The 24,033-nt window shown below is 32.2% G+C and overlaps 2 protein-coding genes across 2 annotated transcripts in view; one reads left to right on the top strand and one right to left on the bottom strand.

Moving 5' to 3' along the window:
- LOC100159435 (facilitated trehalose transporter Tret1) overlaps positions 1–14,573 on the top strand; it is a 19,816-nt gene extending 5,243 nt beyond the window's left edge. The window contains exons 2-8 of the mRNA XM_001943797.4: positions 6,365–6,437; positions 7,707–7,842; positions 9,741–10,126; positions 12,486–12,693; positions 12,790–12,989; positions 13,652–13,920; positions 14,014–14,573. Of these exons, the coding sequence (XP_001943832.1) occupies positions 6,365–6,437; positions 7,707–7,842; positions 9,741–10,126; positions 12,486–12,693; positions 12,790–12,989; positions 13,652–13,920; positions 14,014–14,245 (1,504 nt within the window). The 3' untranslated portion in view covers positions 14,246–14,573. The remainder of the gene's footprint in view (positions 1–6,364; positions 6,438–7,706; positions 7,843–9,740; positions 10,127–12,485; positions 12,694–12,789; positions 12,990–13,651; positions 13,921–14,013) is intronic.
- Positions 14,574–14,739: 166 nt separating this feature from the next.
- The window catches only part of LOC100168329 (cadherin-89D), a 90,618-nt gene continuing 81,324 nt past the window's right edge, over positions 14,740–24,033 (bottom strand). The window contains exons 8-23 of the mRNA XM_001943842.5: positions 23,578–23,942; positions 23,341–23,467; positions 22,039–22,279; positions 21,825–21,971; positions 21,576–21,750; positions 21,019–21,479; positions 19,908–20,484; positions 18,110–18,925; positions 17,888–18,033; positions 17,677–17,813; positions 17,374–17,592; positions 17,141–17,295; positions 16,697–16,765; positions 16,401–16,613; positions 15,916–16,284; positions 14,740–15,787 (exon numbers count right to left, since the gene is read on the bottom strand). Of these exons, the coding sequence (XP_001943877.2) occupies positions 15,631–15,787; positions 15,916–16,284; positions 16,401–16,613; positions 16,697–16,765; positions 17,141–17,295; positions 17,374–17,592; positions 17,677–17,813; positions 17,888–18,033; positions 18,110–18,925; positions 19,908–20,484; positions 21,019–21,479; positions 21,576–21,750; positions 21,825–21,971; positions 22,039–22,279; positions 23,341–23,467; positions 23,578–23,942 (4,374 nt within the window). The 3' untranslated portion in view covers positions 14,740–15,630. The remainder of the gene's footprint in view (positions 15,788–15,915; positions 16,285–16,400; positions 16,614–16,696; positions 16,766–17,140; positions 17,296–17,373; positions 17,593–17,676; positions 17,814–17,887; positions 18,034–18,109; positions 18,926–19,907; positions 20,485–21,018; positions 21,480–21,575; positions 21,751–21,824; positions 21,972–22,038; positions 22,280–23,340; positions 23,468–23,577; positions 23,943–24,033) is intronic.

The raw sequence follows: 24,033 nt of genomic DNA, 5'->3' as shown, positions 1-24,033 counted from the left end.
TAGTAATGGTAAGATGGTAACAACTGGGCACGGCCCATCGGGCCGCTTTTAAAATCAGACAGGGGCAAATGCCCCACCTTGCCCCCCCCCCCCCAAATGACCGGCACTGCGTCTGTCATCTTCATTTTATAATATCATTATGTATCCGTGTAGTTATATATTTTATTATCTTACATAATAACAGTACTATAGAAGGTTAATGCACTACGAATGAAAATAAACGTTTTACGATTTTGCTTCGGATTCTATTAAAAATACTCAATAACTTCTATATTACAGAAAATGTTTTGTCAAGTTTTTATTTCGGGTGGTTGACTTTCCTCATAGTATAAAATACCTACGGTGATCAGTGAGCAAAGTTCCCATTTTGGAAGAAAATGGTAAATAAAAATGGAACGTAGAAAAAATCAATAAACCAAAAATATGAAACGGAACTAACGGTAAAATATGTGCCAAAATTCTTTTACTCTGTATCAGCATTTAGTATATAATGCATTAAATAAAAGAATAAAATATTAAATAAATGTAAGAAATCAATGAAGTGGTAATTTCTTGTGGATACGGGTATCATATATTTTATAATATATATATTATAACGACGAAAATAAGACATATTTCATTATATATTTCCTATAACTGAAAAATGTCCCCAATGTTCCCATATTTCACTGAAGTGGCGTATAACTAGAGTGGCCTAAGGGCCGAACCTAAATCCCCAAACTTCAACGTATTTTATTTGAAAACTACTGTCTCGTATACAATTTATTTTCATATCGACGTAAACTATAAATCTTTAATTCATCCGTATACCTATGTAATATAATATTATTAATGATTAATGATTATGCTCATAGTGGTAGTATCCCGCACTAATTCTACAGTGAATCTTTTTCGTGCCGCTAAGATTTAGGCATAAACTATTTTGTACAGGTAAAAGCTGAGGATGTTTTCTTGCCATATGTTTTTTATCTCTGACCCTCAGGCAACAATTTATATTACAAAACGCATTCACACAAATTGTTTTTATCTGTTTGATTAATCTTAGATTAAAATCACCTTTAACTGATAATTTCTATAGACAATTTATATTCTAAATTGTATTTATTATTTGACATTATATAGTTGACTTAACAAATAAAAAATAAATTTTATAAATCTAAATAGATCTAAGATATTTTTAGCCAAAATTTAAAAAGGTAGGTAGTTTTACTCACAGGATTACTCACAAACCTTAAATATCGGTTTTTTTGTCTATGTCACCGGGGAGGGGGGGAGAGAGAGAAATAAAACTAATTACCGCTTGTGCACGGACAACCTCTTAATTATTAATTATTATTAAATCAACTATATCTGTTTATGATGTTAATTATAATTTTGAGGCTTAATTGCTGTAAACTCGAAGTTATTACTTAATTGCGATGGATACAATAACTTGGGCTTTATGATTTATGAAATCACTATCTAGAGTCAAGATTGTGTCACGTAATGAAAATCCATCAACTTCAATATAAATGGTTAAATATGTCATTATCTAACCATTAATCGTCATTATCTAACCCGATCCCATCATTGTAATATGATAACTATTATTATCATATATTTCTGATGTACGCGCACCGTACACGGAAAACGCATTACAACAATAGGTAATATGAATCTGACAAAAATACGATCCCATTCAAAATTGGAGAGACAACGATGGATATTGTTACGTGCTAGACAAGTCAAATGGGGAATTGGCCACGGTAAGAGAATATAATATAATATTTGGTTTGAATAATAAAATTTTCATTTTTTCTTTTTACAAACATTTAGTGACCTAGATAAATGAAAACAAAAATATATTATATTTTCAATTTCGTCTGCTTTGAATATTACGTAGATATTCTAAAAAAGTCGTTAAATTTAACACACACGAGTCCTTTTTATATTTATTTTTACTACAATATCATATTGTAGCAGGAAATTCATAATACATGAAATATATAATATATTTTTATAGTATAATTTCATTCAATGAAATACATTTTTATATCAAAACAAAAACTTGTTTTTGAAAATTGTCTGCAGTGCCATAATATTATATTTTACTGTTTATGAAATAATGTTCAGATATGGATATCTACTTTAAAATTTAGTAATAAAATATATTATAAAGGCGATGATTGTAATTTTTTCATTAAAACTTAATTAACCTGTCATCATTTCGCATCATTAACACGTAACGATATATTTTGTAAGTGGATTTCTAAATCACACCAATTATCATCGATGATCAATCATTTAGGTCGTTACATTTTGTTATGGATATTAATTAATAATTATTATATTATTACATTACTGGTACATTATAAAATATAAATAGTTTGTTTTAAGAACATATCAACACATAAACAAATTTAACAGTGAAATATTTAACTTCCACGTAGTATAATAAATTATCGTTCCCTGATCATTATCGATGAGTAAATAACATATAGTTGCACATATTATATTGTATAAAAAACAAAAAAGCAAAAAAACCACAGATCCAACATTATTATCACGTCATTATCATACCTCGGGCACCCACATAATGCATTATAATATTATGCTCATACGCGACAATGCACATACGGTTTTATTTTGAATTTTTGTAGTGTAGAGAAATCGAAAAATTAATATTCACAAAAAGGTTAGGTAAGCATACCTATAGTTCGCCACTAATTTAATTCCACACAACTCTGAACTAAAGCGCCAGAATAAAAAAATACGTATAATGTGACGCCACACCGTCTGAATTCAAAACGAAAGCTTAAAAACAACGTGGTGAATGATAAGTTGGGCTGTATTATTATGATATGGTTGCACAGCGGGAGTCGTCCATTTTTGCTGACAACGCTAATATTGGTGCAAATTATGTATATTATAATATTATTTAGTCGGTAGACGCCGTATTTTTTCGTCACCAGTTTGTATAAGTATGTCTACTGATTGCGACCTAAATAATTGCCTACTGTTGTTTTACATGTTATTATACATTTTAAATTTTAATATTCCTGCGAACTGCAAACTCGTGCCAGAACTATTTGTTTTTCGAACGCTGATTTCGAAGCTGCGCGCGGTTGTCTGCAAACCGATCGCAATTATATTCAATACACGATAACCCAACATAAAGGGTGGAAATGGACAAACACTTCTGTAAAATATATCGGCGTTTTATTGAGACCATAATTATAATGTAGTCCTCTCGTCTACGTTATGAACTTTGATTTTCACATAGGTAAATTAGTTTTCTGAATATTGAGACGAGTCTTGACTGTAGCTCTTTGTTATGTTAAGTTAGATATATAGGATGATATATAGACAATCGCCCTACAATAACAATAATAATTATTAATTATAAATATATCACTGGTACCGACAAGTAAGTTTATTGAAAACATAAAGTTTCCTATCAAACTAATACTTTATCATCGGTACAATTCCATTAATCCCAATAGTCATAAAGACCAATTAACACTTCACATTTGAAGCCAATCGCTTTGCTCACCTAAGTATCTACACTATCTTTTTATATCAATTGATTACATACAGATATAAAAATCTGAAAATTTTAGACACTGTATGTCTGTATGTGCATATAAAAATACAATATTTACATTAAATAAAAAATGTAATCTATTTTCGATGATAATAATGCTGCTAAAATTGATGAGGAATAACAAAATTATTACATAGATAACGTTATTTTATTATTTGTTCAGTTATATCATATTTTATAAAAAACAGAACCCCTGTAATTACGCAACTATGTCGTATTATGTACCTCCTGTGGATGTAGTTGAATTATTGATTGTATAGACTGCAAGACGTAGTGCTACCGCTGTTGAAACGATAATAATTATATAAAATTGGTGGGACAAATTGCCACGGCGTCGTTATATCTTGAAACTATTTTATAATATAATAGTCTTACGCGAGTTAACTGTTGACAAAAAAAAATTGGTACTACTCACTCAGAAAATAGAGTTCAAATCGTACGTATACAAACTCTCCACAACTATGCATATAACCTATAACCCTATTCCCATGGGTGGATCACTGTAGTAAAACTCCACTAACCGCATAAGATGTATAGAGTTTGGAATCATTCAATCATACACGAATTGAATAAAAAATAAACACAAAAATACCTTTCTTTGGCAAAAAGTGGTTGTAAGTATAAATGAAATTTATTTGAGAATTGAGAATATATTATCATGTTTGATACTACTAATATTGACTTAGGCAACCACTGATCGTTTTCTATCGAATGTGTTTTTTTTTTATTGAGAGGGAGTGGACAATCGTAATTCCCTGTAGGTGCTCAATCATTATTATAAGCATCGCCCTGCAAATCATTTAATAGTTAAAAAAAAAAAAAAATAGTAATATAAGATATTATAGTATATTATGTTAGTGACTATTATAGTAATATCATTCAGGTACAGTTTTTAACCAAACAGTACAATATAATTGATTATATATAACGCACACGTCGCTATAATCTTTGTATAATTTTATTAGTAAACAATTTACTTTTACAATTAATTTAGTTAATGAAAGTTATTAAATTAAATCATAACTTTCATATTAATATTTTCTGTCGTTGTAATAGATTTAATTGGACGATGCATTTTTAAATGAAAAAATTAATCGACACCAGTCTAAATCTGAAATACCATATTTTTAATTTCTTTGCTTAGAGTCTAATATAAATAAGCATTTGTTTATTATATAAGACATATGCATACATAGCTTAATTTTTTTGCAATACAACATGTACAAAAAATTTAAATCAAAATACGTTTTAGGTACCTCCAAGTGGCTCCAAAATAATTAAAAACTACAGTTATAAAATTATTTTTAAATACTGTAATTTTTATGATTACCTAATTGATTAAGTTCATAATAAAAAAATTAAAATGCTTTATATAATCACACACGGTAAAATATTTTTTTTTTAAATCAAAAATAAAATAAAAGTAGGATGTGGCGCTCTGCTTTACAGTAGGTTACAAGTGGGTTAGAAACAAAAATACTAATACAAATAAAATAGTTAAAATACTGTATACTGCTGTATTTTCGATGGTGGATGTTTGTCCATCGTCTCTTCGCTCCTCGGACAGGATAGTGTAATTTTACTGTATTCGATTTGAAGCAATGATTGCATTCGATAAAAAACGATTATAAGCGGACGAGGGAATTTTTTTTATTTAATTGTATTCGTTTCTATGGTGATAAACAAAGCGTTATAAGAACAGTTTAAGAACGATTTATATAAAAAGGTAATTTATACAATTATAGTTTATAATTAGAAAATATCATAAAAATGAAATAAAATAAAAAGCTCAAAAGTCGCTAAAATGTTTTTAAAATTTTACCATGTTTAGGTAAGGCTAATATAAGTAAACAACCAAAATTTCAAGTTTTTATGAATGTTTTTAACCGAATTACAACAACAAAAACTCCCAAAATGAAAATGTCTATAAATATTTCAAAAATGGCTAAAATGTTTCGAACTTTAAACCGTAGGGAACAAAATCCAAAATGCAACAAAAAAGGTCACTTTTCAATTATCATTTGAAGCAATATTTCTGGTAGAAAACGTCGTCCGTAATTATTTATTATTATAAAATCGTGGAACCGTACGTTTTTTCTCCTTTAACCGCTTTTATTTCAAGTACCGTTTCGAAAATTGAAATTTCATCAAACAAAATTATTATTCTCGGCTATAAAGGCTCAATTAAAATGACTGTTTTTAATAAAACGTAAGCGATGAATTCGCAGTCTAATATGCATATATTTCCATTATTTATTCTCGAATTGCTTTTAAAATGTAAAATAATAGTTTACTCTTGAATATTGGCCAATTATAATCTATACTTAATATAGGTACCTAATACGAATATCACATATTTTATATCTTATATAAAATCTTTTATATTATTTTCGGCAATTCCATAGCGTAAGTGTAAGTACAAATCATTAATGGGAAGAAAAATGTATGATAATATATTGATAAATAAAGTAGAGTTAATCAAATGTCCTTCAAAAGGTGCAGAGAAAAAGGAACGTATACATTGTTATAGTATCTAGCCGTTTCACAACAAGACCAATAATATATTATCGGTACATAATATATGGGGCCGACGGTTTTCGCGTTACAAGGTTATATGATTTATCGAAATAACGAACACGACAGTTTATTTATATTGTTGTAATAGTTGTGGGTGCAGCCTACAATATAACATGACAAAGTTATCGCAACAGTGTCGGAGAATAAAAATCCGATTCAGTGATTTTAATAACCTTGATAATACCTATCATATTTTGTTTACAGGGAGCCTGGATCACTGCTAATCGTATCCGGCAGTACGAGTGACCGGCATAAACATAAACGAATATTATCACAGGTATAAATTTATTAATTATACATGATACAATATATACTACGAGTAATTATGGCTACTACCTACTAGGAAACGACATCGACTCACCAATAATGTTACCTATAATAATTATCTGCTATTTTTAATAGATTTTTATTTCAATTGCTGTAGTCATTAATAATGATAATTAATATTAATTATATAGCTATTACCATATAATAATATGTATTATACTTGCTACACGAGCGTGTATGGCCGTAGAGGCATATAGATAATTGTTTTATACTGAAAATGCAGAGTGGTTCACCAAGCATAAACATCCCCAATCTTTTCATTTATAATACATTGATTAATTGAGTCTTCTACTTACATTATCGTTGAATGAGATAGAGGATAGTTGTAGAGGACCGTTGTTTGATTAATGGATTACTGTGAGAGTTTAAGTAAGTATACAACTTAAACTCGATTTTCACTCATGACATCCCTAAGACTTTCTATACATCTCTCGGTACATAATATGCTGAACACACGCTATAATAACCACCTCTCACAAAAACCACGTAAGAGCCGGTGATATGATTCAAAACCATTTAAATATGATTAACTTGATAGAAAACGGGTTGAAAATCAAACTAATTTTATATTCTTTGTAAAACTATACTAAAGGACTTAATAGTCCTTAGTAAGGTATACCTACACATTTTAATAACTCATAAGCAACTCTTCAAATTTAAAAATAAAAAAATTTGATTATCAATGTACTTACAATTAAAAGGGTAGTTCTTATTTAAAAAAAATCGACATAAGATACTCCTTAAAAATTCTAAAAATCAAATTTTAAATTAATATACATTATTATATGATAAAATCTGGTGAACATGCTTAATGGATCATTGTCTATAGTAGCATACATAATTTCAAAACCTGTAGAAACACGCACACATACACACGAGGACCAAAAAATTATTTTTTTTTTATAGTTATTAATAAAACAATTTCCATAAAATTTAATTTAATGGAATTAATGCTAAAACGGATGTAAATATCGTATACCTACCTCTTATAATACTCGGAGATAATTATATTTAATAATACATTGTATTACACTATAATACGTATAAATATTTAATTTTATAGTATAGGGAGTAATTTAATTATCTATTTTTCTATATAATTAAAGTAAAATAAATTATTTAGCGACATTCCTACAATGTTAAAAACAATTTAACATAATATAAAATGTATTATCTTTTCGAGTACGATATTACAATACACGCGATGTTGCACTTGTAGATATGCGCGATGGTCGCTCAGAGTTTATTGATGTTGGATTTGGGAATGATGATAGTCGTTCCAACAATTGTCATCGGCGCCCTCCATAACGCAAAAGAGGGACTTTCGCTGGACGATTCTCAGTCTTCGTGGATTGGTAAATTTAAAATATTACGTTTAATTAAATCAATATTCATAGGCTATTTTTGACTTGCGTTTAAGTTTGCATGACCTACAGAATATTTTATTTAAAAATGTTATAATATGCTCATCTTGAAATACATGTTCGACTTTTATAGGTTTAATTTTCATAAGATTTCCACCTAACAATGTATTCTACACCTTCTTATGATTTCAACAAAAATTTGTGTATTTGTACCACTTTTGACAACTGGTCCTCCAGTGTATTCATGACATATATTATTTAGTTACATAATACTTGAATGTGTCTAGAAAATATTATGTACGTTTATTTTCCGTTGGTTACATTATTATATTCCTTATATTATTAGGTAGTAGAAATATGGCATATTTTACATTTTTTTTACAAATATATTCCTAAAAAAACAAATCTTTGCACGGGCAACGTCGGTGGGATGAATAGTTTATTATAATATAAAAATAGATGGTGGTTTATCTGAAGTTAATAGACTCGAAAAACTACCTGTTCGCTTTCAATACAAGTTATATTAATAGATTCCTTGAGACGTAGAGAGTAATTATAGCTTATTTTTTCAACCACTTTAGGTGTTTCACATATTTATTTTTTGTTTATTTGAGTGGTTTTAATTTGTTATATTACTATCTAGTAGTCCAGTCAAATTAGCAAAAAGTTTGGAACTAATTCCCTGAAAGCTGGATTTTGGTTTTTTTTTTAGATATTACCTCACTAATAAACATACTAGAAGTCCTACAATAAAAATACATATGACCCAAAATTAAAGACTATACAATTTACCATAGACTAAACTTACTTTTAATATACATACATATTGCGGTAAGTATTATATTTTTTTTTATTGTGTTTGAGCAAAACCCGTCAATTATACGCTAAAATGATCTATGACAAAAGTTAACGAGCAGATCATTTTACATAAAATAACGTTAATTTTTTTTTAAATTTTAATTTTAGTTGTAGGTATTTTTATTGTAACTTGAAAATCTGACGATTTATAAGCGAAAACAGTGAAAGGAGCGTGAATCTATGAATAGGGGTGGGGGGCTACGCACAAGGTGTAGGTGTTATGTCTTTTAGTATGTTTATAAGTAAGGTATAAACTAATTATATACAAAAATTCAGCTTTCGACGATTTTTTTTTTTTAGTAATTAGTATATTGTAATTGTATTTCTGCTTCATATATTTTGTAATAGTCAACAAATTGTTCAATTATATCGTCACTACCCGATATAAACAACAATATGACTTACGGTGATTAAAATTGTTAAAAAAATTTAACGTTATTTTATGTAAAATTATCTGCTCATTAACTTTTGTCATAGGTCGTTTTAGCGTATAATTGACGGATTTTGCTCAAACACCATAAAAAAAAATTTTATATTTTTTAAAAATATAATACTTACCGCAACATATATATATATATATTAAAAGTAAATTTAGTATATGATAAATTGTATAGCCTTTAATTTTGGTCATATCTATTTTTATTGTAATTTAAAAATCTGATGAGTTATAAACGAAAACAGTGAAAGGGGCGCACCACCCTGAAGAGGGGCGGCAGGCTACGCACAGGGGTAGGTGTCAGGTATTTTAGTATGTTTATTAGTGAGGTATTAACTAAGAAGAAAACCAAAATCCAGCTTTCGGGGAACTAGTTCCGAACTTTGTAGATTTTTTTTCTAATTTGATTGGGTTAATTATTATACTTAGTAGAATTAATATTGGCACATGCATTTTTTTGAAATATTTTTTTTCTTTTAAAAACCAAGTCTTTGGCACATGAAACGCCGGAATGGACATATAGTATACCTATTATAATATAACCACTTCTATTTATTTTAACTTTCGTAAAACAATGCCTGGGACTCTGCTGCAGCTAGCATAATTTTGATGTGCCAACCTCTGGGCTGCTTGGTGTCGGGCTGCGTGCAGAGCGTGTTTGGCCGGAAGCGGTGCTTGCTGCTGGTGAATGTGCCCCACCTGGTCGCCTGGTACCTACTGTACTCGGCCGAGTCCTCGTGGATTCTGTACACGGCTTCGGCCACCATGGGCATAAGCATTGGGTTCCTGGAGGGGCCCACGATGGCGTACATCGGCGAGATCAGCGAACCGGACGTTAGGGGCATACTGTCCACGTTCTCCAGCTCCATGATCGTCATGGGTCACCTGCTGGAGTTTGTGCTCGGGTGGATATTTCCATGGAGGACGACAATGCTCGTAAGCTGCCTAGTGCCGGTGCTCGCCGCCGTGGCCATATCGCTGGTATGTCAGTTAATTATTATTTTTTATTTTTCATTTTAGGAATAACCTCCAGAGGACGTCACACAGACATTTTTTGTCTCCGTCTTACAAGTACGTAACATATTAAATGCTACACTCAGCAGATCACGTTTAACTCTGTTAGTTTATAAATTAGAGTGAATTTTCCTATATTAAATTTAAACATAAGATTATTATCCAGGGCACTTTATAGGCTTTATGTTATTTTTTAATTTTAAAGCGAGTTATGTGTATTTTAAGATATACAAACAATTTACAATTTTAAAATACTCAAATATCGCTTTAAAACTAAAATATAACAAAAAGCCTATAAGATTCCCTATATAACAATTTTTACTTTAAATTTTATTCTAATTTTTAAACAAATAGAGTTAACCGTGATCTGCGAAGCTCAAAATTTGCTATGTTGCGCATTTGTAGGACGTACACAACAAGTGTCGGTGTAACGTCCTCTTAATAAACAAAAATATTCAACAATTGGGGAATACATAGTGTGCAACCAACAATAACTTTAAAGACATATTTTTTTAAGTAAATCGATGACTGTGATAACATTTTTTTTTTTCATACGTTGGTGGGTGACAGTTGTTACTAAATATTTTAAACAATTTTAGGTATTACACAACATTAATTTCTAACCATTCTCCTGCAAAATTATGTTTTTTACTTGTGTTACTAACAATTCCTACTAATCTTTGTGGGGAATATCGGTTATACGTGTACTAAATAACCATTTTCGTTGAAAGAAATATTGTTGATATTAATATTAATAATAATTCTATAAGCTGAAAATGCCATTAATGGCCTTGCAACAACTAAGATATTTAAATATATATTTTTATAAATCACACCGAAATCGGTGTTCATAATATAATTAGAGTTCGTGTTTTTGATTGGGTAAAAATCTGCAGCAGCGTATAGATTTTATCTCTAAATTTGACATAATATTGTTTCTGAAACTGTTATATTATAATACTCAGGTTATAGTTTATATAATTATGATAAAACATGGCATCGTCATCGTAATTTCGTACCTACCTACGCAACAAATCAACTCTGACAGTTGTTTAATTTTCTGATTCCAATATCACGAGTCGCGACAATATTAACTATAGTCGACTGTCCGTCTGATTTATATACCACGACATAGACATTTATAATAGATAATTTGCATTATTCATTTCACTACGCTTATTGTTGTAGTACAAACAATGATAATACGGAGAATGGTTTTTAACACTCAAATTGATAAGGTTTATACATCTTTACCCTGGTAGCATTTTGTTATTATAATATTGGTATAATATTATCATTATAATAATATTATAATCACGAATAATATTATTATGATGTTGTAATAATGTTTTTAGTCAATCATTTGCTATGTGGGTAGTTAGTTACTTCCATTTTATGGTTTTCAAATCATTTTTGCTGAATATACGGGTGATAATCTCTGACAATCATCACTGAATGGATTGTTTATTAAAATTAGAATTACAATATTATTATAGGTACTTCATAATTTTCTTGGTCACATCGAATTAAATACTAAAACATACGTGTAACCGACAAAACTAGTTTTTAATATTGAAAGTTATAATAATGATCTTTATTTCATGCAAAAATAATCAATATACTTACGTATATGTATATGATTTAGTAATAATTAGAATTAAAAGATGCAAACTCCTCTTTAAACATAATGTTTATAATAACCACCTTTTCCTAAATAATATAGTACATTCTGACATTCATATAATTTCGTCCCTCATATCGTTGATATCATAAAATCAAAAACGCTGGATTTTTGTTTTAATATTTCAGTGTAAGTATTTTGAAAGAAATCATTTTGCAAGTAAATGTATGCGGTTTTCGTCGTTGGATGAAAAGCTTATTATTAATAATTGAATCTTCATTACTATCATTTAATCATTATTATCTTCAATACACACATAATGTATAATAAAATAATGTCTGTTATTATTTATTAATCTGTTAATAATAATTATCAGCCGAATATTGGCATATGATTTTGCGTATTAAATAAAATAAGCGATTACAACAAAAATATGTACCTACATTTAGAAAACCGACGTTTGTAGTTCATTGTGTTTGAGTCGTAAAAAAGTGGGTAGTGGATGTCGCTCTGCTGTATAGTATAGGTTAGAAGTGGGTCACTGTATAATGAATAATGGTATTAAATTTGAATTCAATGATATAATATCATTTTATACAAAAAATGATTCTGAACGAAGACGGTTTGTCAGTGTGGATATTTTATATTATATTTATATTGTTTTATATTTCGATTTTTACCATTAAATAAACCCCTGTTATACAGATCCCCGAATCACCCGTCTGGTTATTGACGAAGGGGAGAAGAGACGAAGCGCTGTCGTCGCTGAGATGGCTCCGGGGGTGGGCTTCTGCCGAAGAGGTGAGTGAAGAATTTCACAATCTTGAACTGTACTGTCAGGAGTCCAAAAACGAATTCAACAATTTGTTACAAGCCAAGATCAGAAAATCGTCCGGATACACCGGCGTACCAGGTTTGACGATTCGCGATTTTCTTCGCCCGGGAATAGGCAAATCAAGAACAGCGTGGTTGTGATAAGTCATGTTTTTTTTGTTTTTGTTTCCTATAGACAGTGAATTCGCCACGAAGAGCGAACCCAGCGCCATCGACATCGTCAGAGATTTATTGCGTCCCGGAATCTTAATACCACTACGACTGGTCGTGGTCTACTTCTTCTTTTTCCACGCCGCATCGCTGACGGCCATGCGACCGTACATGATCGAAGTCTTCTCCCGGCTGCAAGTGCCTGTGTCACCAAGCGTACTCACCGTAAGCATGCTGCTTCTTTTTTTAAGCTACAAAACGTATATTGTATACCTGCAGTTCTATGCATAACAATATATTGTTATGTAATATTTGACGGACTGCAGACGACAGGACACAGAGGTCAGAGAATTTTTAAAGAACAGAGGCGCAGTTACGATCTAAATTCTGAAAGAATGAAGGTCGGTGGCAGTCCTTCTGATTTAAATTATTTTAATCGAATACTGACAATTAGGCAGAGGATATTTAGTCATCTCTAGGCATGAACCCATTTTAACCAGACAAAAAATCACCAACCAATATTATCAATTTAAAATCGTTCACATAATATGCTATATATGAGTATAAAATATATAGGTATTATGATAAATAATTGTGCAAACTGCAAATGTACGTCACAATACACAAATAAACTTTATGTTTTTTTTTTCATATTTTACCTGTCAATTTTGAAAGCTATATTATATTATACTGTGTGTTTATTAGTTTAATACTGGTTCAATCAGCTGGATACCTATAATGGTTAAGTTTTTCTTTAATTTTTTTTTTTTTTGGAAAAATGTCTATCCTAATACCGATAATATAGATTTAGCCATTTAGGTACTATATCACCATTGTTATTTTCGTATGTTTAATATCTGATTATTTATGAATTCTTATTATTCCAGGTCTGGTCTGCGGCGTTACAGGGTGCTGGGGCATTGATATGCATTTGTCTGGTGCGGCTGGTCGGAAAAAGAGTTCTGTCATTGGTCTCAATGTCATGTTGTGCGCTGTGCTGCCTTTCGTTGGGTGCCTACACATATTTGACCACACAGCACCAGTGGTCACCCGTACCGACGATACCACTGTTGCTGTTTTGCACGCTGTACTTTGCCATGAACTTGGGCATCAGTCCCGTACCATGGTTACTGGTCAGCGAAGTATTTCCAAACAGGTGCGACAAACTTTTTTTTCTTCGATTTTTCCACTCGACCTTTTGTTGTTATAAGACACGTTTAAAATTTGACCGTTTGTTATGCCGTTACAGAGGACGAGGAGAGGCTAGCGGAGCGTGCGCGGCGACCTTTTACATTATCGCTTTCCTGGTGTCGAAGACCTGGCTGAATCTTCAAAGCTCGGTGGAACTATATGGATGCTTTTTCCTATACGGGATCCTTGCCGCTATCGGTATTATATTCGTTTACAAATGTTTGCCAGAGACTGAAGGCAAAACACTAGCCGAAATCGAAAAGAATTTCACGAAGAAAAACGTTAGATAAGTTCAAATATCAAACACAACGTAATAATAAAATAACACATAATCATGTGTTGACGTCAAGTGTGTATACGCTATAGAAGAGGGCCCGTCACAAGTGTTCTGTAAATATATTTTAAACCTCCCCTATAAATATAAGTATAATTATATAACAATATGTATTACCACCCATGACAAATTCAGTTTATAAAATATTAAAATGTAATATAATATTGTAACATAACATGTTATTATGTTCATAATGTTATTATTTATAAGAGTAATATTATTACAGAGTTTTTAGACAACGGTATTGTCATAATATTAAAATTAAATATTCTATAATAAAAATGTATATATTTTCGTGTTGAATTTTTTTTTTCCTGTGCCTAAAATAAATTAAACATATTTAAAAAACATAAATTCATTTAAAAAGTATAATAAATAATAGTTATTTACTATATTTTATTTTATAATTTACATTATGTTCATAATACTTTAAAGTTTAAATAAACATACCTATAAAGTAATACACAATAATATACAATGTACATACGTCATACAATAATATTATTATAGTCGTGATTAAAATAGTAGTACATAGGCCTTAAATTGCCTATTCAACGCGCCGTCTTTTTTTTTTTCATTCAATCGAAATATTGTTTGGATCATACTTTAATTTTTCAAGTTTGACATACCATAAGTAAATATAATTAAGATTAATGACTCGCAAGCCCAAAAATGTATTACTAGATACTCAGGACATGTGGGTACTTAACGAATTCATTTTTTTTACATAATATTTAAACTATTATATGATTTTTAATTTTCGATTTAAATTAATTAAATATGATAATAATAAAATATGGTTTTTTTATTTTAATAAAATTTTTCAGTTATATTTTATAATGGTTATGATTTAACTGAATGAATTTGGTCGCTAGTGTTAAATTTTTTCAACAGCAGCATATTGTATACTGTATAATATTATGTTATCCAGTTAAATAACCGAAGTGTTTCATTTGCAAAATGTTATTGTACAATTTATTATATTACATACAATTTGTTTGCTATAAGTACCTTTAAATTCTTGAATTTTTGATAATAGTTATTGCTGTAAAAAATGTTTGAATTCATACAGTGCTTTTAGCTTTTGTATAATATATTATAATGCTGTTGACTTGGAATTCAATCATATTTCCATCTAGTGTGAGTATATCACATATCAATAATATCATAATACTATATTACGAAATCTAATGTTTTAAGAAATGTGTCACCGCGTGTACAATTTTTTTTAAATTTTATTTTCAACAAAAAATTAAATAATAATAATAATATATAATCTGTACATAATACTATATATACAACATTTATAAAAATATAATAATAAAATAATGAGCAGTTTAATCACAGTGCCAATGGACACTTGCAGACCTTAATATTAGAATTGTTCGTTTGCATCTTATTCGGATCATCTTCATTGCAACACCGGTGATGCCTCTGACAGTTGTTATTATTAGGTCTTTCAATCGAACGCAACGAGTCTTCGAAATTGTCACTAGACCTGTTGAATATAATATAATGATACCGTGAAATAATCATCTCCATAACCACGCGGTATCGTATTAGTGCCACCTCACAGTACCACTATAATAATGTAATATTATGGTATTGGACTGGTTACACACTTACTTCATGACAAAAGACTCGGTTAAACTGGCGGTGCCCGTGCTCCCGGTAGCGCTGCTACACGAACAACAATCGTTTTGCAGATTGTCGTGGTGATCGCTCCTGGTCCCACACTGAGGCCGCAAATGAGTGATAGGTGGTTCGACGGGTATGAGTGACCTCGACTGATTGCATCGCAGACCCCTCCGCAGGTGCTTAGGGTTGGTCACGGCCCCGCCGTACAAAAGCGAACCCTCCATGAACGACGTGGGGTTCTGTAGCGATCTGGGTTCGCAGGTCGACAGCCTCGCTAGACTACCGTTGCTCAAAGTGAACGGAGACCTCTCGTGGAAACCGAAATTTCCGTAGGAAGTAATCGTCTTGTTTTTCTCCCTGCAAGTGTATATCCATACATTATTAATAATAGTATAATAGTCGTGTTCAACTAACGTTAAAACAGTACGTCTCAAAAGTGTTTTTATTTCATACTCATTATTCGTATAGTATACCTTTTACGTCCCGTGCACACGCACGTCACGCCGGTTATGGCTCCCATGAAAATAATAAATCCGAACAAAACCGTTAGCAGTTCAAACGTCGTATAAAGGCTTAATGAGTTTTCCACCACTACGTCGTTATGGCTTTTCGGTATGCGAGAAAATCCGATGAACTGCAGCGGCTTTAGTTCGTGATTGATTTCATCTTGGTGATCCAACATCAAACTGAAATAAATAAACACAGTTAAACACTAGTAAGCGTGTGCCCGTATTTTAAAATATAAAATAATATTATACAATGTGCTTACTTCATTAATAAATCACTATCTGCCAATGCGTTTGTAATAGGATCCACGGCATACAGTTGAATGTCAGTCCTAAAATATTAGTATGTGAGATTTCGTAAATAATTATTCAATAGATATTTTAGAAAATACATTCATAGACTTTTTACTAGTTCAGATTTGAAAATAGGGTCCTCTCGGTTAATGAAACAATAAATACTATTTCGAATATAATATTATTTATTTTATACGATTTATATTACTTATACAGTTCATTGTCCGATAGTGTTATATTTTATTGAAGCCCAATATCAGTTTAAACTTTAAAATGAGCTTTTTAACGATTTAAATAAACAAAAATTGTCTTATATATTATTACCTAACATTAGGTATACATTTTTTAAATAATGTAATTTAAATTTAGCCGTTAATCTGCTATAAACTTTTAGCTAGAGAGTTAAGACTTACATGTTATTTGTATTTGAATCTATTCTCCATATTTTAACCATACATCCGGTGATATTAGTCATTGAACTCGTTATTACATCTGTATTCTTCTCAACGACTGACGGTTGTTTTCCCAAAGCCAATGTTATTATTTTCTGATCATCCAAAATGTAAACCTTTGACGTTCGAAAACATATTATGTAAGTTATTCAAAGAGTTTATAATTGATAACTTTATGAAAATGTACAACTAACAAAGACATTTGTAATCGCCGATCTTCCATTGGGAGCGCCTGCTTTGTCGGTCGCTCGAATGTCAAATCCAAAAACGGTATTGTTTAGGAGTTGATTAAACCCTCCGACCGTTCGTATTAGACCCGTGTGTTCGTCAACATTGAAATATCTTTTTTCGACGGGATCTCCGACTATCGTATACCTAATGGCCGAGTTGATGTCCAGATCTGGGTCTACCGCCTGAAGTCATATAAATATTAGTTCAGTAGGGTTCAAAATAATATTTTCATATATATAGTTTAACAGTAAATACACTAAACTTACTTGAACGGTTGCCACCGGAGTTCCATAACCTGTCAACGGAGACACAGCAGCGATCACTGGCATACTTTCGTTTGTGAAAACCGGAGAGTTATCGTTTTGATCGATTATTCGGAGTACGATTCGAGCTTCGTTAAGAGCTAAACCATTAAAACGCCATTATATTTTGTAATTTAATTACAATTACAAATTACAATATGCTAAAATCTCGTACCTATGTCGTGTGCAACCGGATGCACCATATAAGTGGACTTTCCTTTCCTTCCTGTCACTTCAACGCGAACCATTACCGTAAGAGTCGGAGTAGACTCTCGATCAGGACTTTCGATAAGATAAACGTTGCCATTTTTTGAATCAATCCTGATGAAAAAATTTATTTTTATATTTAATTTAACAATTAATAATAATGAAAACTTGACACGAAACGCTGACTCACTCAAAACTCTCGCTGTTTTCCGAGGGGATTATTGAATAATTTACAGACGAAGCGGACCGTCTAAACCTTGACGTGACGTTAAGTTTGAGAATTTCTAACGGCACCAAACAGTTTTCTTCGACTTCCACTTCAAAATAACGAAGTTCGAGCAACGGTTCTTCGACTCCTGAGTTCTTGTCGGCAACGCTGACGATTAATAACGCGGCGTTATCTTTCCTAGAGAAACCCGAATCCGATGCGACAACGGTAACATTGTAAATACCACCTTGCAGTGGAATCTTTGATGTAACCACTCCAGTAACGTGATCTATGTCGAAAAACGCTGAACCCGGTCCGAATAGACTGTACGTAACCACAGAATTTCCGTCTTCAGGTCCATCGGGGTCTTCAGCCACGATTCTTGTGATCATGGTTCCTACCGTACCTGCTTCGGCCAACGTTGCTTCGTAAACGGGAACTGTGAGCTCTCCTTCAAATCCTTTCAGTCCAATTTCGTCGGCGGACAACTTTCGTACGCGATGATGATTTCGGAACTGTGGCGCGTTGTCGTTTACGTCTAACAGTTTGACGACGATATCCACCGTCGACGGGTTTCCACCAGACTTTCTTTTGCCCGTCAACCGCAGGTCGAAAGATTCTCTGGTTTCCCTGTCTAGATCACCGGACACCAACAAACACCCGACGTCAGTCATAACGAACGTGGGATTCCGATAACTTTTTTTGGTTAACGAGTATACGACCGAAGTTTCTTCTGTAGTGATACAGCCGATTTCGTGATGTTTATACGCACCTTCGGGTACCCAAAATTCATACAATCTAAATATGCAAAAATACAACAAGATAATGATGATGATGATGATGATAAGTGATAACAATATTGTAGAAATAATAATATATAGATACATGGTGATGCAGCAGCCACACTCGCCCCCATTTTTTCTTTAATAATAAATGTATTCAAATTCTGATTTTTGGAGTTTACGTAATCATTGCTATATTATCATAACTATACTGAATATAAAGACTCCCGGAAAGTAACAAAAATTCCCATCACCAATAGATACTATTAAAGGCCGTATTTTCAAATACACTTGAACTCGTTTGCACAACTGAAGTGTCCTGTGGCGATACATACTTTTGTTTTTCAAATGAGAACACCCCTTTTACTGTAAATAATTTAGTGGATAATTTTTTTGAAAATGTCAATACACCTAATTCAAAATTTGAATGCGTGGTTCTTAGCTATTAAAATGTTTGTACTCAGGATAATGATGCTTAAAAACGGGCTTACAAAAATATAAAATAAATTTGTAAAGTTGGATCTAGAATTTATTATACTTGGTCCATTTTTACAGATTATTAATATTCGTAGATTAATAATATTAATAATTAAAATTTTCAAATCACCAAAGCATCCATATCTTATAATCCCATTACCATTGACCTTTCATCCTTAAGAAATGAAGTTAAATAACTCAAAAACTACTCGCACGAATTTTGATTTTGAAAAGTGGTGTTCTCATTTGAAAAACAGAAGTTTGTATATCGATACGGCATACCATGAGTAGCACAAAAAACTGTCAGTAATTTTAAAATATGGCCTTAAAGTATGAATTAAATTCCAAAAATCAGATTTTGAATAACTGCATTATTGAAGAAAAAAAAGGAGTTGAGCATGATTGGTGAATCACCCTATATATGATTCATGCAGAAAAAAATCTCACAATATTTAGTAGATGCACCTATATTATACAATCATATTATTTATATACTCATAGATACCAATTTAGATACTCACTTTTTTTCGAACAAAATGTCTTCTTCGACGAATACTATTATCAATATCCAAGTTATCAGACCACCCTCGTCTTCCGCGGTGACGTTCAATTCCTGTCCGCCTATTTTCAACTGTCCCACTACGGACAGCTGACCCGAAATCGGATGAATAGCAAACTCCATGCCACTTCTCGCCAGTTTATATGTGATAATCGATCCGGTGGAATCAGCATCTTCGGCGTTCACTGCCAATATCGGCGTACCCGGTTGTATCGTTTCGGGGAGCCACACGACGGCGGTCGTAGTGGCGTTGTCCAATCGATGGGGTATCGAATAGTCACCCAATGTGACCGAAATATTCGATTTGGTACTGGCTGCAACTCTCAGTTTGTCTTTGGTGTATACGGTTATGCGTTTGAAAACAGGAACGTTGTCGTTCAGATCGGTTACTCGTATCGTAAGATAAGCTTCAGACGACAGATTTCCTCGGTCTGTGGCAACGATCTTAAGGCTATACGTGTCCTTAACTTCTCTATCGATCATAGGCTCCGAAACAATTACGTCTCCGGTTTCTTTATTGATGGTAAACATTTCACTGCCTAAAATTTAAACGTATTATAAATATTATATACTAAAAACTGCACTGGATATGATCATATTCTAATTTATATCGTGTTTCTATTACCTCGGTAGAAACGTCTAGAAAAAACGTACATTAAAATGTCAAAAAATTAGTATAAGTGATTTTTTTGATTTTTTATACGTGTTGTATACTAATACGGTTGTATTTATATAGTGTTTTCACTATATACGATCTATGTGTGCATATAGGTCCTGATGATTATTTTTTTTTATCATTTTAATAATCATATACAAATAATTATAATTTTTTATTTTTTTAGAATATACATTTTTGTAGATTAAATAATATAAGACACTTAGACATATGATAATCAATTTCATATTATAAATTAACAAAATATATTGAATTTTGAATTTTAATAGCCCGTCTAGGATACGCCAATAACAAAATCAGTTTAAATTATTAAAATTTATTTATGTAAATATTTTCTAGAAAAATTATTATCAAACTACACTTTATGCAACTTATCAGATTTTAAAGAAACATTTACCTTCTCCATTTAGTTTCAATGAAAACATAGCGTTAGATCCCATGTCTCGATCGATTGTTCTAACAGGTGCATTTAATTCTACGAGTGTACCGACGTCACAATTTTCCAACACTGAACCTTCGTAGTGAGTTTTTTGAAATTCGGGTGCGTTATCATTTTCGTCATCGACTATGATACGTATCTGGAAAATTGTTGCATGGTGGATACCAGTTTTTGTTTTCCGATCCGCAATGACCGTCAACTTGAAACTTTCTTTGGTTTCTCTATCCAAGCCAGATTTCGTGTATAAAACGCCATCTTCGGATACGGTAAATAACTCTCCGTCATCCGGGTCGGCAACTATAAAATTAGGCTTAGACATGGTTGATGAGTTCGAGAAATCAACATTCCACAGTCTTCCGATTGCAACACCCGGGAGATTCTCGCGAACTCGAAACACTAGACTTATGGGATCCACGGTTCTATGTAAACAATTGAAATTTATACACATGATTAGGTAACTATATATAACATAATTTATATTTATTTTGTGGACAAAATTAAACGATATACGTTACTTTGTTAATGTTTGACTAGAATCCGAGTAAACAATATGAATAGTGACATTTGTCGAAATAATCAAATTTCGATTATCTGTTGCAACCGCTTCGAATTCATAATCGGTCCGATCGAAATTCGAAATCACCTCAACGACCGATATCGTGCCGGTTTTCTCTTCCACGGCAAACGGTACTAAAAGTTTAAGGATTTTCATAAACACATTGCATATATAAGTGCGGTGATTTTTACTTGAGTACTACACTTACCTCCTTCTTGATAGGTGTGAAGTAAATCGTAATCGATACTAGGGTTTTCTGAAACTATTCGGACTTGACCTACGCTCGTGCCGACGGGCACGTCACTTCCAACCCAAAATTCGTACGGAGCGTTAACAAAATCAGGATTGATCACTTCTGTACGTCGTAAAATATTTATTTTATATAAGAAAAAAAGATGCCAATTTCTATATGAAAAGGTTACCTTCTGTAACAATCGTGATTGTGACGACAGCCAAAGAATATTTCATTTCCTTTGGATCGATTGGTTGGTCAGATGCGTTAACGATTATCGTATGTTTGCCTGGATTTATCGGTACTTCATTCGCAAACACTTCACCCGTGTCAGGATTGATTGCGAAAAGTTCCGATTCGTTGTTCGGCGAATACGATATCCTGTAAACCACACGTCCGTTATCTCCATCGTCCGGGTCTATAGCTTCAACCTAATTTAAAAAAATAGAATGGCATCATTTATTTATCTTCATTAAATATTTAATACATTATAATATAACAAACATTCTTTTGAAAATAGTTTGATACTAGAGTAGAGTAGGTACTAAAATAAACATTTAAGCATATTATAATAATTTATGGATGACCGCTATGATAGTATATGGTATATAGTATATAATATTATATATTATTATATTGTAATAAGAGTATATACTTCTCGTATATATTTCCAACCAAACATTTTTGAAACAATCAGAAATAAGAGACCAAAATGGACAGGACATGGTTGGAGAAACAATTATACTCCGTACAGTACCAGGCGCGTTCCCAAAAGAGGGAATGAAGGGGCATTCTTCCCGTATAACAAATTTTAATGTATACAAATTATTCTCATTGTCAACAAAATAATAATGATCATAGGTTTAATTTTACGTTATGAGCTATAAGTCTAGTTAGTCTAGTATAGATATAGTATAGATCAGGGATGGCAAATGCATGGCACGCGAAAAGATTTTGTGGGAACGCGAAAATGTTTACTATTATATGATATAATTTTGAAAAAAAAGGTCATTTTGAGCACGCAGTGTTCAAAAGGTTTGCCATCCCTGGTATCGATCATCATCATTGTAAAAAGAATTCTTTTTTACGTGAGCTTATTTGTAATGTAATCTCATTATAAAAAATGAAGTCAGTAAAATTGACTTAAGTTCACCCAAACTTTAGAAAAATACGCCTATAGTAATTATTGATTTAAAAAATAGGTTCACTCCACCCCCTTGAAAACTGTCTAGGGGTGCCCCTGTACAGTACCCACTAGAGAAAGACCAAGCAGAAAAAATACCCATCGGGAAATCGAGAATGTGGTGGGAAGATGTAGTGAAGAACGATGTGGAAGATCTAGAAAGAGGAACTGATTGGAATGCGCGAGCAACCGTTACGGATGTAAGGCTGGATGTATGTCGGGATGGTCCTAGAGGCCGCTAATACCCCCCCCCCTCTCCCAAAAAAAAAAAAAATATATAAAACATTTATATATAAAGTATGTAGGTACCTTTCCAATTGTTGCTCCAATTGGACTGTCGATTCTCGTCTTGAAAGAGTACTGGTTGTTTGGCACAAACGTCGGGCTATTGTCGTTGACATCGAGCAAGGTTATTTCAACGCTGACGAACGCGTCTCTGAAAACACGAGTATGCACATGTAAATATTATATTGCTTACTAACTATACTGTCTACTATATGCGCTATGAAAGGTTGGTGTTTGCAATTAGTTTCTATCACTACTTACCCAGTTTCCTTTTGTTGCATTACGAACGGTATTTTTTCCCGGGCGTATACTCGCAGAGAGAAGCTAGACTTCTGTTCTCGATCCAACTTCGTGTGGTTTCGCACCGTTATCCAACCAGTCTTGCCGTCAATGGTGAACGCCTGGCTGGGGTCCACTAGATGATAGACAAATTCGCCATTGTCCCCTTGGTCCAGATCCGTCGCAACCACCCTCAACACGTTATAGCCATTTGGGATGTTTTCGTATACGCTGACGTTGTACGAATCGACTTCAAACTTTGGCTGGTTATCGTTCACGTCGATCGCTTCGATTTCCACTTCAGCCAGCGCAGTTTTAGAAGGGTTGTTCATGTCGGTTGCTTGGATCTATACACATGTTCAAACCAGATGATGTTACCAAAGTGACAGTTAATAATAATGAAATATTACAAAACCATCAGGTAGGTACTAATATTGT

This window comes from Acyrthosiphon pisum, chromosome A2 (genome assembly GCF_005508785.2).
Source record: "Acyrthosiphon pisum isolate AL4f chromosome A2, pea_aphid_22Mar2018_4r6ur, whole genome shotgun sequence".
In the NCBI taxonomy this organism is placed as follows: Eukaryota; Metazoa; Arthropoda; class Insecta; order Hemiptera; family Aphididae; genus Acyrthosiphon; species Acyrthosiphon pisum.
Note: the sequence above shows the minus strand (reverse complement) of the source record. Positions and strands in the feature narration are given on the sequence as shown.